Here is a 10884-nt window from a genome sequence, read left to right on the forward strand (position 1 = left end):
GTCTGGGGAGGACGCGCTCGGATCAGGGCGCTCCCTTCATTGCATGCGGGCAAGGCACACTTGCCGATTTCGGGAAACCGAGAAGACATTATCATTTCCCAGAACCGTGGCTCCCTCGCCACCTCCCTAGCCTGAGAACCCTTAAAAGGGGGGTGCGGGGCTTTTCTTGCAGACCCCTCAGCCGAGGAGTTAGGACAGTGCTTTTGCCTCCTAAAATGTTGCAAGGGACTTCAACGCAAAAGGAGGGTCTACTAGTTTCAATTCGATCCACGGAGATAAAGATGAAAGACAGATAACAGATAAATAGCTTGATACTTGAAGAAGGTATGAAGACAGATGGGAGAAAGAGGAGCTAGCGAGGAGAGACAGACAGCTCAGAACAGATAAGACCGACAGATGCGGGGTACCTAGACAAACAGAGAGGGAGGGAGGGAGACAGACTGACAGAAGATCCCAGTCTGCTTGATGAAGCTTTTGAGCTCGGATGCCCTGTCCTGCTAGAGCTGCCCCCTTTGAAAATGGATTTGCCTTTTCTGCCGAGTTTAGAGGAGGGGCCCTCGGGGTTGGGCTGCCTGGGCCGCAGGAGCCTTCGGTGTCTGAGGATACATGGCTGGGCTCAGCCACCTAGGGGGCCCCAAGCATCAATCCCCGGGTCCTTCCCGCTGCTGATGTCCGCAGACGCGGCTGCCTCCCTGCCTCGGCCAGAGAGCAAAGCTCGGGACCAGCAGTAACTTTTGACCTGGAGCCTTGTGGTGGCTTCAGAGACCGGCCAGGATCCTTCTCAGCCCGTATGAGTCAGGACAGCCCGGCACGAAGGATACTCAAAAAAAGAAAAAAAAGACGCCCCAAAAGAGGAAGCTCAGAACCTGGAGAGACTGCATTTGGCCTGAGTGGGAAAGGCATATCTGAAGGAGGAAAACTTAGGGAGTGGATGCCTAGAAGCAAAAGAGAAGTGGCTTCTGAGGAACTTCCTTGAGAACCTCTCCGTCCCACATGCTGACCCGGAGGGAAACCAGCTTTGGTCTGGAACGCAGCTAAAAATGCAGAAAATGTGGTTAGGAATTGCTTGACCCTGATCCCACCGATGGTTGGAAAGAAAACGGTTTATATTTCCAGCCGGAATCTTTCTGCTCAACGAACGCGAGGCTCCGGGCGTGAGAGGAAAAGCTCGTGTTTGTGGAAAGCAGTGCTGTTATCCCGGGGAGCCGGCTTGGCGCGGAGCTGGGTGCAGTGGGGGCAACCCTGAGGCTGGGCACTCACGGCGTGCTTTGTAAAGAGTCGGGTTCAGCACCACGAACAGCGGTCGCCTCTGTCTCTCCCCGCCTCCCTCACGGCCTCTAGGCCCTCCTCCTTCTCCTTGCCACCTCCCAACACCCCCCCCCGCCCCGCCCCGCCCCCTGCAGTCTGGAGATGGGCAGTGACCGCCCCTCCCCCCTCCCTATTCCTCCCTGCGCTGCCCCCGCCCGCGTGCATGCGCGACTGAGCAGAGGGGCGGCCTGTCCCCGACGTCAGGGCTTCAGGACCCGGACGGGTAGGGCAGCCTGCGAGGGTGGCCGAAGACGCACGGATCTGGGCGCCAGGAAGCCTGTGTTCGGCAATGGCTTTGCTGTGTGGTCTTGGGCAAGTCACTCTCCGTCTCTGGGCCCCACTTCCTCCCCTGTCCGAAAAGAAGATCAGGTTCCTAGCTACCGGGGCATTCCTGAGGTCTCAATTACCCATACTCCTCCTCCAAACCCCGGGGGCTTTTGTTCCAGCGCCAGCACGCGTCTGAATAACAAAAGGCGCCCGTCCAGGGGGCGAATGAGCTTGGACTCCCCATTGCCAAGTTTCCCCGCGCGCCCGACTCGGCGCGCCCTGCTGGGCGGGCCCAAGCGGCGTTGGCGCTGAAAATGGCTCATCGGCTCTCTGCTTTCTCTGTTTCGCAGGAGCGGCGGCATGGAGGCTCTCACCACTCAGCTGGGGCCGGGGCGCGAGGGCAACTCCTCGCCCAACTCCAAGCAGGAGCTGCAGCCCTACTCGGGCTCCAGCGCTCTCAAACCCAACCAGGTGGGCGAGACGTCGCTGTACGGGGTGCCTATTGTGTCTCTGGTCATCGACAGTCAGGAGCGCCTATGCCTGGCGCAGATCTCCAACACCCTCCTCAAGAACTACAGCTACAATGAGATCCACAACCGCCGCGTGGCCCTGGGCATCACATGCGTGCAGTGCACACCGGTGCAACTGGAGATTCTGCGTCGGGCCGGGGCCATGCCCATCTCGTCGCGCCGCTGCGGCATGATCACCAAGCGCGAGGCCGAACGCCTTTGCAAGTCGTTCCTGGGCGAGCACAAGCCACCCAAGCTGCCCGAGAACTTCGCCTTCGATGTGGTGCACGAGTGCGCCTGGGGCTCGCGTGGCAGCTTCATCCCCGCGCGTTACAACAGCTCGCGTGCCAAGTGTATCAAGTGCGGTTACTGCAGCATGTACTTCTCGCCTAACAAGTTCATCTTCCACTCGCACCGCACACCCGACGCCAAGTACACGCAGCCCGACGCAGCCAACTTTAACTCGTGGCGCCGACACCTCAAACTCAGTGACAAGTCGGCCACAGACGAACTGAGCCACGCTTGGGAGGACGTCAAGGCCATGTTCAATGGTGGCACTCGCAAGCGGACTTTCTCGCTGCAAGGAGGCGGCGGCGCTAATGGCGGGTCGGGTGGGCAGGGGAAGGGTGGTGCTGGTGGTGGCGGCGGGGGCGGCCCGGGGTGCGGCGCGGAGATGGCCCCAGGCCCGCCGCCCCACAAAAGCCTGCGTTGTGGCGAAGAAGAGGCCGCGGGGCCTCCCGGGCCGCCTCCTCCTCACGCGCAGCGGGGACTTGGTCTGGCGGCGGGAGCTGGCGGACCCCCGGGCCCTGGAGGGCCTGGTGGCGGCGCCGGCGTACGCAGCTACCCGGTGATCCCAGTGCCCAGCAAGGGCTTTGGCCTCTTGCAGAAGCTGCCCCCGCCGCTTTTCCCTCATCCCTACGGTTTTCCCACGGCCTTCGGCCTCTGCCCCAAAAAGGACGACCCCGTGCTAGGCGCGGGCGAACCCAAGGGCGGCCCAGGCACCGGGAGCGGCGGGGGCGCGGGCACTGGCGCAGGCGCGGGCGGCCCAGGAACCGGCCACTTGCCCCCCGGTGCGGGGGCTGGCCCGGGCGGCGGCGCCATGTTCTGGGGTCACCAGCCCCCCGGAGCAGCCAAGGACGCAGCGGCCGTGGCTGCGGCGGCTGCCGCTGCCACTGTGTACCCGACGTTTCCCATGTTCTGGCCGGCGGCAGGCAGTCTCCCAGTGCCGCCCTATCCAGCCGCGCAAAGCCAAGCCAAAGCCGTGGCGGCGGCTGTAGCGGCGGCAGCGGCGGCGGCTGCGGCCGCTGCCGGTGGCGGCGGCCCCGAGCCCCTGGACGGTGCTGAGCCGACCAAGGAGGGCGGCCTGGTCGCAGAGGAGCGCTGCCCCAGCGCGCTGTCCCGCGGGCCTCTGGACGAGGAGGGCGCCGACGAGGCGCTGCCGCCCCCGCTGGCCCCGCTGCCCCCGCCGCCCGCACGCAAAGGCTCCTACGTGTCGGCCTTCCGGCCTGTGGTCAAAGACGCGGAGAGCATCGCCAAGCTCTACGGTAGCGCCCGCGACGTGTACGGCGGCGGGCCAGCCCGTGGGCCCGGGCCAGGTGCAGGGTCCGGCGGCGGCTACGTGAGCCCGGACTTTCTGAGCGAGGGCAGCTCCAGCTACCACTCCGCCTCCCCCGACGTGGACACTGCAGACGAGCCCGAGGTGGACGTGGAGTCCAACCGCTTCCCCGACGACGAGGGAGCCCCGGAAGAGGCCGAGCCCGGTGCACCCGGCGCGCCCAGCACAGGAGACGGCCCTGATGGCGACCAGCAGGCAGGGCCCCTGTCTACCACCTCATCGGGCGCCGACGGCCCCACAGACTCTCCCGACGGCGGCAGCCCTCGTCCCCGGCGCCCCCCGGGTCTACCCCCAGCCAGTCGGTCTGCATTTGGGGACCTGGCAGCCGACGACATGGTGCGGAGACCGGAGAGGAGCCCGCCAAGTGGGGGCTATGAGCTGCGAGAGTCTTGCGGACCGCTCGGGGGGCCGGCGCCGGCCAAGGTGAGCCCCGCGCCCGCCCCGCTGGGGGCGCCTCTTTGCTTACCCCTCGGCAGCTCTGGGATGTGGGGCAGGCCCTGGCCGGGTTGGGGACGGGAAGTTTGTTCTGAGCGGGCGTTCCAGCAGTAGGCCCCGGCTGCTCTGGATAGGCCCAGCTTCGGGAGCTCTGTGGAGCTGGGCTCCCTGGGACCCCCGACTGAGGGTTTCGGAAGATCGGGGGGTGGGGGTGGCGGGTAGGTCTGAAAAATGCGTGTGCTGTGTTTTTGTTGATGGGAGTGGGGAGGAGACAGGCAGAGACTGGCAGTCACACAGAGACAGAAAGGTAGAAGTAAAATGGGTCTGGAGGAAAGGGACCAAAATCCAGAGAAAAGCGCTCAAGATGCCGGGCCGGTAGCACGCCCTCCTGGATGGGGATGTGAGCCCCGGGGAAGACGAGCCGGTAAACAGAGGAGAGGGATGCCTCTCCACCAAGCCGCAGTACGGGGTCCCCGGAATCTTCCTCCACACGAACTCGTAGTTTTCCGAGTCTCTTCGAATTCCTGCCCTAGGAACCGCAGGGTTCGTTGGCAGGAAGCTGTCGTCGAGAAGGTGTGCGGGGCGGGAGAGGGGCTCTCTGGCTGCCGGGGCCGCGGGTTCGGGTGGGGGGTGTGCACTTGAAAGTGGGTGCGCACACCTGTACATTTCCATTCGGTCCATTAAAACACGAATCATTAGCCGGATGCGAAAGGCGTCGTTTATATCGGGGACTGGGCGCGGGCGGGAGGGAAGACGCTGAAACGGGCGAAGAGGGTGGGGGCGGCTTTCAGCTGCCCTTGGCTTGGGAGCCGCTTTGTGTTTCGGGTAATTTTCTTGAGGGCGCTAATAATTACCAGGAATCCACAACGGTGATGCGGCCTCCGAGGGCGCAAGGCTGCGGCGCGTGCGTCACGGCCGCCCGGGGCGCTCGGGTCCAGCGGGCGAGCGCACCTCCGTCACCCCCTCATGTTCTCTCCTGGCCGCGGCGCCGGGCTGGGCTGCTGCGAGCCGCCGCCAAACGCCCCCCCTAACCGCCTGTCATTTCTCGGCCGCCGCAGGTGTACGCGCCCGAGCTGGAGGAGCACGTGAAGAGCGCGGCGGCGGCGCTGGGGCCCGCGGCCTCCTACCTCTGCACCCCCGAGGCCCACGGTAACGCCCCCAGCCCCCCTGCCGAGGTCCCTGGCCAGTGTGATGGGGGGACCGCGCGCAGAGGGCCGGGGCCAGAGGAGGCCTGCGAGGGAAGACGAGAGGAGGAAAGAGGCAGAGAAAATGAGAGAAAGAGGGAGAGGGAAAGAAAAACAGTGAAAGAAAAAGGAAGCTAAGCGAGGACTCCCAACGACTTACATCCGCCCTCTCCACCGCATAGATACCGCTCACGGTACACCTCAGGCACTGGGTTAAACCTTTTACAAACCACGCCTGGCGTCCTTTTCAGAACCTCTCATTTATTCAGCTAGTGTTCCCTGTGGTCAGGACGGATCGGGAACGGGTGGGGACGCATGGCCACCCCCTTGGGGACTCCTGAAGTGCCGTGGTAGCTGCAGCCCAACGCGGGGGCACGTGCGCGCGGGACCCAGTGGCTCTCAGAGAATGGACTGAGAGCCTCGGAAATGCGGGCAGGCCAGGCCGGGGAAGATGTCTCCCCCCGCAGCCGCCACCCTGAGGGTCGCCGCCTGGGCCGCGTTCTCGGTGCAGTTAGACCCGGCGGCCACGCGCGCTCGCGGTGCCCCAGTATCTGCACGCGATGTAGGTCGCTTGTCCCTGGTGGGCTCGGCTGCTCGTTTTGCTCTTTTCCAAGGGGCTGGGAAGGGGGCGTGGAGCCGGAGATGAGCAGATCGCGCGCGGGGGAGGGGGTGGCCGGCCCAAAGCCTGAGGGTGCGAGCCCAGGCGCACAGCCGGGAACCAGCGGCGGCCACGACGCTTTTAATTAGGGCTCGGGCGCCCCGACCGCGGCAGCTCTGGCCGTATCGGGGTCACGGTTTCTTTGCCTCTCCTTGAAACTCGGTTTATTTGCCTTTAAGAGCCAGATAAGGAAGACAATCACTCGACTGCCGACGATTTGGAAACAAGGAAATCCTATCCAGACCAAAGGAGTATCTCCCAGCCAAGTCCCGCAAATACAGACAGAGGTGAGCCCTAGGACCTTCGCACTCCACCCCAACCCGGGAGCTGGGCCCCAGGTCGCCCAGGTTTCCACCTGCTCCAGCGGCAAGCCTAAGGGGCTGCCGTTCCTCTCTCGCGGCTGGCACATAAATATTTAAATAGTGTGGGCAAGGTTCAGGCCAGGTTTCCTGAGTTGCTTACCTCCTTGCTGGGTTTGAGGCTCTTCCGTGAGGGAAGGAGGCTTACTAGAATACGAGGAACACCATCACCCGCATAAAACAGGTCAAAGGGCACTTCCTGCCCTAAGATAGCCTGTTTTCCCTGGGTCCACTCTCTTCCAGCGGGTCACTCTCTAAAATAAAGGCTGTACCCCTAAAATAATGACTTGAAAGGTGGGTAGTACTGGATGCCTGTAACTGTCTCCTCTAAAGGCAGAGCGTCTGAAATAGGTTTCCAACTTAGCACAGTTCCCAGGAAGCTCACCCCTCCCCTCCCAAGGCCTCTCCCAGGACAAAACCCCTCTTACTTGCCCTTCTATCCCAGGTGAAGATGGGCTCACCCTAGATGTCACGGGAACTCAACTAGTGGAGAAGGATATCGAGAACCTGGCCAGAGGTGAGGTTAAATCTGTGAAATGGGGGTACACTGTGCTTGGGGGCGATGGGCCCTTCTTGTAAAGGGGTGTTATTCGTGTAGGAGTGAGTGTGAGAAGAAAAGTCTCTTGGGGAATCAGTCTTCACTGAGCCAAAGGGATAATTCCCTGGACACATTATCCTGGCACAGAGGTCGGGGTCGGGGGGTGGGAAGTGGAAGAGTGAAGTGAGCAGCGGGAGGGAACCAGCCACCCCGGAGTTCCCAAGGCCGGGCCTGTCTGAATAGCCCAGTGAGAAAGAAAACTGAGTAATGATCCTTAGAACTTGATGCATGTGGACAATCAGACAGGGCAATCTGGGTCTCTCAGCCTCATCTGAATAGCAAGATTTTGAGGACGCATTTACTTTAGGAATGTCTCAGAGGGTTTTTTTTTTCCCCCCTGGAGTTAATGCATAACCAACTCCACCCCACCCTAAATAAGGTGAGGATGGACCTTGTTTGTGGAATGGGGTCCTGGGGTTGCTGCTCCACTGCAAAAGGAAGAGTGTGACTTGAGGCACAGAGAAAGGAGCTTCTAACCCACTTTGCTTCTCTGTCTCCCATGTTTGTGTTTTCTGAGCACCTGCTAGGGGAGGATTTCTCAGAGAGCCTCCCCATGTGGAGGACCAGATACCAATAGCTCCGTGGTCAGGGCAGCCCCCCTGCCACCCCTTTGGAGCTGCTTTTGAGGGCGCCAACAGGGCTTTCCACACCCAATTGCCTCTCCCTGCCCCCACCCAGCCCAGGGTTGGGCTTGGAAATCGGTGTGGGGAGGGAGAGAAGCACGGGTGGTCTTCCACTCTTCCTAGTGACAGATTTTACAGGCTATGTGATTACCTTCAAAATCCTCGGTGCTTCTTATGAGCGTTCTTAGCATGAATTTGGGGTCTTGGGACCTCTTGAAATTGTAAACAGACTGTTGTGAATATATGTATTTTTCCAGGGCAGAGGTCCAAGGCTTTGACCAGATTCTCCCTGGTCTGTATCATTGAAGGGAGGGATTAAGTCTGTCAATTGAAGGGGTAAACCGCATCTTCCTAGGCCAACCTCTACGCTTAGGGAGTTAGGGACAACTTAAAGCAGAAACCATGCTGGTTGGCGCCGGGGGCCAGGGCCTAGAAGTCCACCATGCATTCTACTATCCTGAATTTGATTCTCCTGGGCAACCTAATCCCCTAACCCCATTTCTTGCCCAAATCCTTTGGGTGCAGATGGAAAAACTGAGTGTTGAGGGCCTCTACCATCCGGTCGCACCCTTCCCTACTCCCATCTCAGGGGAACCGGCCAGGGGAGGACCTGGGTTCCTTATGGGCCTCCTGAGTCCCACCATCCTCTTCCTTTACCTCCCCACTCTTGCCCCTTCACAGACGAATTGCAAAAACTGCTCCTGGAGCAAATGGAGCTCCGCAAGAAGCTGGAGCGAGAATTTCAGAGTCTCAAAGGTACCCCATCCAGACCCACCCCACCTCATCACCAGAGCCCTCTTCCCGCAAGCTCCGGGCTGAGCCCGGGACCCCAGTGCTAGTAGCTGCCGCTCCGCACGAGGCTGGAGCCACAGAACCCTCCTTTTCTGGGGTTTCCCACTAGGCCAAAGACGGAGGGGGTGGGGTGCGGCGGGGGAGTGGAGAAAGTCGGCCGAGGGAGGGGGCTGTGTGTAACAGCTCTCACTTAATCAATTTGCACAGATAATTTTCAGGATCAAATGAAGAGGGAGTTGGCTTATCGAGAAGAAATGGTGCAACAGCTGCAAATTGTCAGAGGTAAGACGGGAGTCAGGTGAGCGCGTGCACGGGCCGTAACTGCCTCTCGTCTGGCAGGAGCCGCAATGTTGGCTCAGTCATTTGGATTTAAATTGAAGGTAATTTAACAATTATTTTTTTTATTTAATATCCTTTGTATACTCTGATTAGCCTCAGAATGGCAAGCGAGCCCAGCAAACGGCTTGCAGGCATCATTACATGGAGTGATTGAACTTCTTATCGCGGCAATTTCCATGGTTTCTAAATTAAAAATCGAGGCGTAAAATTACCTGGGAAGTAATGCCTAAGTTTGCTTTAATTTTGGTTAGATCCGTCTGCCTTTAAGCGCCATCCCAGGCCATTTCCTCCCTCTGCCAAGCTGCAGTTTGGAGCTTTGACGCCCCCTCCCTCAGTCTCCGGGACTTGTTTCTGCCAGGGGCTGAGTGCTGAGAAGAGGGTGAGGCCCGGGCTGTGACCCCAGCGGGCCCTAAGGTGGTCTCATTTGGTCACCGGCTACTTCCTGTATCTTCCAGATACTCTGTGTAACGAACTTGACCAAGAGAGGAAGGCGCGCTATGCCATCCAGCAGAAATTAAAAGGTGAGGAAGCCGGGGAAAGAAGGAGGGGTGCCAGGCGCTGGCTGTGCAGGCGAATGAGTGAATGAATGAACGAACGAATGAATGAATGAATGGCAGTGCTAGTGAGAGGGGAAGGCCAGGTCTACATAGATCAGTAGCTGAGAAGAGGGAACTGGAAATTGATTTTAATGGAGAAATGATGCTAGAACGGTGGGATAGGGAGAAAGAGCCCCTTGAGCTCTGAGCATTGGGAAAATCTGCCACCGGGTCCAAATCTGGTTTGGGGCCGATCGACCTCCCTCTTACTGTGCCTCAGTTTCCTCTTCTGTAAAATGGGCCAATTGAACTAGAGCAGTGGTTCTGGATAGCCAGGATCTCTCTACTACCCTCTCACCTTCTGATGCTCTCGCTTGAGAACCCCTGAGCCTGAAGGGGGTGGGTGAGACCCGGGCGGACAGGGGAGGGAGGGAGCCCGTGGGCCGCGCAGGCCTGGCGAGGCGCCCAACATTGCCCAATCGACTGTCTCTCCAGAAGCTCACGACGCCCTGCACCACTTCTCCTGCAAGATGCTGACGCCCCGGCACTGCACTGGCAACTGCTCCTTCAAGCCCCCGCTGTTGCCCTAGGGCCGGCCCGGCCGCGCCCACGCGCCCTCAAGCCATGCTGCTCTCTTCTTGTAAATACCCGCGGCCGCGGCGGCCTAAGGCGAGATACAAGCCATTCAGACTGGACCGATGTAAATACAGCCTCCCGCCCGCCCGCTCTCCTCCCGGGCGCCTCGGCCTTGCCCGCCCCCTCCCGGGCGCCCCCGCCCAGGACCCCGTCTCCGTTTCCAACTGTAAATACCACCTCGCCCCACGGTTGAACTCCTGGGCATCGGACCTCATGGGGTTAACCGGACCGAAGGGGGTAAGAAAGGGGAGGGGGCCTCTCCCCCCTGTACAGCCTCGGAACCCCAATTGTGAATACAATGTAGGAACTTCGCTGGCCCCGCGCTCCCCGTCCCGTCCACTTCTGAAAGTCTTGTTGCTAATGACAAAGTGGCTATGTGCAATGGATATAAATGTACTGTGAGTCTCTCGGTTCAGTATTGGGTTCACTTTAACTTATTTACGCTGTAAGTTATTTGCTTCCTTCTCCTGGACCTACTTCCGGTCCCGTTTTGCATTCACTCTTGGGTTTTGCTTTGTCTATTTTTTTGTTGTAACCTCTTGATGTAACAGCACTTTAAAAAGGGCGACAACGGCAACTGACTCACGAGAGGGAGACCACCTTGAGCCTGATTGGGGAGACCACCCTGTATCCGTGACTTTTGTTTTGTTTTTAATAAAAAAAAAATCTGTTACTTCCCGGGGCCGTGGAGGTGGGAGGGCAGCGGGGGGAGGGGCGGGGGAGACGGGAGCAACAGGTGGTGCGTGGGGACCACAGCGCGGGTTCTGGGGCGCCCGGGCTGAGACCCGCATTTTCTCAGGTGGGCAGCAGCAAACATCCTGATCTCTCCACCAGTCCTTTAGGCACCCCCAGCTTGCCCCGCAGGCCACCCCCGCCCCACGTTTAGGACCCTCCCTTGGGCCTCGGCGGAGAATGAGAACTACTGCAAGGTCTCTGACTCTTCCGTCCAGCGCTCGCAGGGGCCTAGAGTTTACTCGTGCCCATTTCCACGTCTGCCCTACCGGAGAAGCCACCTCCGGGGCGCT

General features: G+C 60.1%; 1 protein-coding gene across 2 annotated transcripts; it reads left to right on the forward strand.

Moving 5' to 3' along the window:
• Positions 1 to 1597: 1597 nt before the first annotated feature.
• On the forward strand, positions 1598 to 9813 carry SKOR1 (SKI family transcriptional corepressor 1; the record flags this gene model as incomplete). 2 transcript variants are annotated; one of them, XM_082833120.1, is made up of 9 exons in its annotated part: positions 1598 to 1704; positions 1926 to 4122; positions 5193 to 5283; positions 6156 to 6263; positions 6781 to 6852; positions 8238 to 8312; positions 8556 to 8630; positions 9143 to 9208; positions 9719 to 9813. In XM_082833120.1, 9 exons carry the CDS (start codon positions 1598 to 1600, stop codon positions 9811 to 9813), a joined length of 2886 nt encoding a protein of 961 aa, XP_082689246.1. The 2 variants fall into 2 exon arrangements, with proteins under 2 accessions (XP_082689246.1, XP_082689247.1); XM_082833121.1 differs by lacking the exon at positions 1598 to 1704 and having other exon boundaries at positions 1933 to 4122; positions 9722 to 9813.
• Between the last annotated feature and the right edge of the window lie 1071 nt (positions 9814 to 10884).

This window comes from Leucopleurus acutus (genome assembly GCF_964270905.1).
Source record: "Leucopleurus acutus genome assembly, chromosome: 1".
NCBI lineage: Eukaryota > Metazoa > Chordata > Mammalia > Artiodactyla > Delphinidae > Leucopleurus > Leucopleurus acutus.